Below are 3,979 nucleotides of genomic sequence, written 5' to 3'. Positions count from 1 at the left end.
CTGAGGGAGCTAGAAATTTTAGAAAGCAGCATCGGTTCCTGCAAACCTTTCAGGCCTTCCTCACATCAGCCTGTTCATCATTTTCTTGGTTTCCTTTTTAAAATGAGGATTGTCTCTAGTAAGCAGGGCCAGAGTGACTTCTGGGACTTCCCTTTGGGGCTGTAGCGTAGCCTGAATGGCAGTGCCACGTTCTGCCTAGCACGGGCTCCTGCAGCCAGGGGCCAAGACTGCGTGAAGGCACTGACCCCCCTTTCTTCCCTTCTCTGTAGAGACCTGCAAGATGCTCTGGTCCTCTTACAGTTGTACGAAAGGACCAAAGTCCCCGTTGACTGGAATAAGGTCAACAAGCCGCCATATCCCAAGCTTGGCGCCAACATGAAAAAGGTAGCGGGCCGGGCCAGGGAGCCCCTGAAAACCGCTGTTGTGGTTCTTGTTCCTTCGGGAATTGCTCATAACGTATGCGTGTGTCTGTACACAGCTGGAAAACTGCAACTATGCCGTGGATTTGGGGAAGCACCCTGCAAAATTCTCCCTGGTGGGCATCGGTGGGCAGGATGGGCAGGACCTGAACGATGGCAACCCGACCCTTACCTTAGCTCTGGTCTGGCAGCTGATGAGACGGTGAGTAGCAGCCCGCTGGGCTTCCTGCTGCTCTGTCTCTTACCTTCCGGTCGGCATCTGAGGCCGGTCCTCTCGGCCCATCTCTGAATCTGTATAATCATCTGTTTTCTCTCCTCTCTCTCTTACCCTCTTATCCTCTGGAACACCCCCACCTCTACGGATTCCTCTCTTTTGTGTCCCTCTATCTCTTCTACCACCTCTTATCTCTCTCGCTCTGTTTCTGTCTCTGTGCAGGTCGGTGTCTCTCTCCCTGTTTTCTCTCTCTTTTTCTCCCCATCACTGTGTGTAAACATCCCTGTGTCGCCTCAGCGGCTCTCCCCCGCCGTGGCTGCACGGAACGGCCTCTCATCTGTCTCGTGGCCTTCCCTTTCTGTAGGGCGCTCTGCCCCCTCTCCGTGTTTAAGCACCGGCCTTAGCCTCCCTCTCTTTCCTCGGGAAGACCACTGGACACAGAAAAAGACAGAAGGGAGAGAGGCGGAGATAAGGGGGTACAAACGGGAATAGAGATGGGGAAGGGAAACGTCTGTGTCCTACAACATCTTTTCCCACTCTCAGTCTCTTCATCTCCCTCTTTCTCCTGGGGGAGAGATAGTGGGATGCACACAGAGATATAGGGGAAAGAGACAGAGAGATACTGAGGAGGGAGAGAATAGAAAGAGGGAGATGTCTCTGGGTCCCACCATCTCTTTTCCCTCTCTTTGTCTCCCTTCTTTCTGTCTTTCTCCCTTTCTCTCCCTCTCTGCGTATCTCTGTGAGTCTCTTTTTCTCTCCCGTTTCACATCTTTCTGTATCCAACTATGTATCCCCCTCTTTGTCCTGAGAGAGAGATAGTTGGACATAGAGATATGAGAGAGGAGAGAGACTCACAGAGATACCCAGGGGAGGGAGATGTCTCTGTGTCCCACTTTCTTTTAACAAACCCTCTGCATCTCTCTCTCTCTCTCCTTCTCCCCCTTACCTCTGTTTGCAACTATCTCTTTAACAACCCATTTGTCCCTGTGTCAATCATCTTTCTGTGTGCCTCTCTTCTATTTCTTTCTCTCTCTTTCTCTTTCCCTGTGTTTCTTGCCTTTCTGTGTACCTCTTTTTTCTCTGTCTCTTTTCTTTCTCTCTCTCCTCTCCCTCTCTGTTTCTCTCTTTCTCTCTCTGTGTCCAACTATCTCCTTCTTTCTCTTGAGAGAGAGACTGTTGGACACAGACACAGATGTGAGAAACGGGGAGACAGAATTGAGCAAGGGATGTGTCTCTGGGTCCCACCAACTCTTTAACAACCTATCTGACCCTGCTTCTCTCTCTTTCTTTCCCTCCCTGTATCTCTTACATTTCTGTGTATCTCTTTTTTCTCTATCTCTTTTCTTTCTCTCTCTCCTTCTCTCCCTCCCTGTTTATCTCTCATTCTCTGTGTCCAACTATCTCCTTTGTTCTCTTGAGAGAGAGACTGTTGGGCTCAGACATCGATGTGAGAAATAGGGGGAGAGAGAATCAAGTGAGGGAGGTGTCTCTGTGTCCCACCAACTCTTTACCCATCTGACCCTGCTTCTCTCACCTTTCTGTGTACCTCTTTTTTCTCTATCTCATTTCTTACTCTCTCTCTCTCTTCTTCTCTCCCTCCCTTTTTATCTCTGTCTCGGTTGTCCCACCAACTCTTTAACTATCCCTCTGACCCTGTTTCTCTCACTTTTTTCCTCTATGTGTCTCTCCCCTTTCTGTGTACCTGTTTTTTCTCTCTCTTTTCCTAACTCTCTCTCTCCTTCTCTCCCTCCCTGTTTATCTCTTTCTCTCTCTGCATCCACCTGTCTCCCTCTTTCTCCAGAGAGAGAGAAAGAGAGAGACAGACAGACAGACAGACACTATTGGACAGAGACAGAGATGTGAGAAACAGGGAGAGAGAATAGAGCAAGGGACGTTTCTCTGTGTTCCACTGACTCTTTAACTACCCATCTGTCCCCGCTTTTGTCACTTTCTCTTCCTCCCTGCTTCTCTCCCCTTTCTGTGTCCCTCTTTTTTCTCTCTCTCTTTTCTGACTCTCTCTCTCCTTCTCTCCCTCCCTGTTTCTCTCTTTCTCTCTCTGCATCCACCTGTCTCCCTCTTTCTCCTGAGAGAGAGATGTGAGAAAGAAGCGAGAGATAGAGGTTCGGAGATGTCTCTGTCTCCCGCCATCTATTTAACATCCCATGTGTCTGTGTGTCTCTCTTCCCTTTCTGTGTACCTTTTTTCTGTCTCTTTTCTCTTTCTCTCTTTTTCTCCCTCCCTGTGTTGAAGTATCTCCCTCTTTCTCCTGAAAGATTGCTGTTTGGACCCATTGAGAGACGCGAGAAAGCAGAGACAGGGAGATGTCTCTGGGTCCCACTATCTCTTTAACAGTGCCTCTGTCCCTGGGGCTCCCTCTGACCCTTCACTCCCTCTCTGTGTCTCTTTTCTTTCTTTCTCCCCTTCTCTCCCTCCCCGGGTGTCTCTCTCTGTCTCTCTCCCATTTTCCATTTCTCTTGGTAACCATTCCTTTGTGTCTCTCCTCTCTGGTCCTCTCTTTCTGTCCCCCCCCTGCGTATATTTCTGCGTCCCTGTGTCTCTGTTTACGAGCTCCGATCTCGTGTCTCTCCTGTGTCTCTCACCAGCCCACCTCTGTCTCTTTCCTTTGTGTGTCTTTGAGTCATTGCCAGGCTTCCTGCCGGGTCAACATGTCCCAAGAAAACGTATGGGGAGTGATGTGGCCCTCCCCCACTTACCTGCACTTACCTTTGCTCCAGGTACACCTTGAATGTCCTGGAGGATCTTGGTGATGGACAGAAAGCTAATGATGACATCATCGTGAACTGGGTGAACAGAACACTAGGGGAAGCTGGGAAATCCACCTGCATCCAGAGCTTTAAAGTGAGGCCAAGCCCCTCCTTTTCCTTCTGGCCCCCACCCGGGCCCAACTCTCCCCCTGGGCCCCAGGACGCCCGCTTGGACACGCTTTGTGCTTCTGTTTGTACCAGGACAAATCCATCAGCTCCAGCTTGGCTGTTGTGGACTTGATCGACGCCATCCAGCCAGGATGTGTTAACTACGACCTGGTGAAGAGTGGGAACCTGACTGAGGAGGACCGCCACAACAACGCCAAGTGAGTGCCCTGGCGCTCCGGGCTCCTGCCTCCTGCCCCTTACCTCCCTTAGCGTTAACCCGCAGGGCAGGACATGGGGCAGCCTGTCCCTTTGTTCAAATCTCCCTCCACCCTTAAAACCTGCCTGATCGTCACGTCTCTCAGGTCCTCAGTTGCCCAACCTGTAACTTAGACAGGCAAAGGAGAGGCTCCATAGGAACACCCTGAGAAACTTTAATTCCAGAGTTCTGAACCTGTCGGGTTTCTGGAGCCCTT

At 50.6% G+C, this 3,979-nt stretch overlaps 1 protein-coding gene across 1 annotated transcript; it reads left to right on the top strand.

The window, feature by feature from the left end:
* The first annotated feature begins 561 nt into the window (after positions 1-561).
* Positions 562-3,757, top strand: LOC141548930 (plastin-3-like). Its single transcript, XM_074278239.1, has 3 exons — positions 562-621; positions 3,369-3,492; positions 3,600-3,757. Exons 1-3 carry the CDS (start codon positions 614-616, stop codon positions 3,726-3,728), a joined length of 261 nt encoding a protein of 86 aa, XP_074134340.1. The 5' UTR covers positions 562-613; the 3' UTR covers positions 3,729-3,757.
* Positions 3,758-3,979: the final 222 nt, after the last annotated feature.

The sequence above is a fragment of the Sminthopsis crassicaudata genome, chromosome X (genome assembly GCF_048593235.1).
Source record: "Sminthopsis crassicaudata isolate SCR6 chromosome X, ASM4859323v1, whole genome shotgun sequence".
In the NCBI taxonomy this organism is placed as follows: Eukaryota; Metazoa; Chordata; class Mammalia; order Dasyuromorphia; family Dasyuridae; genus Sminthopsis; species Sminthopsis crassicaudata.
Note: the sequence above shows the minus strand (reverse complement) of the source record. Positions and strands in the feature narration are given on the sequence as shown.

Bases quoted from the DNA above. Each gene is read 5' to 3' on its own strand.
- LOC141548930 (XM_074278239.1), top strand. The intron at 3,493-3,599 runs GTGAGGCCAAGC...TGTTTGTACCAG, and splicing joins CCTGCATCCAGAGCTTTAAA to GACAAATCCATCAGCTCCAG.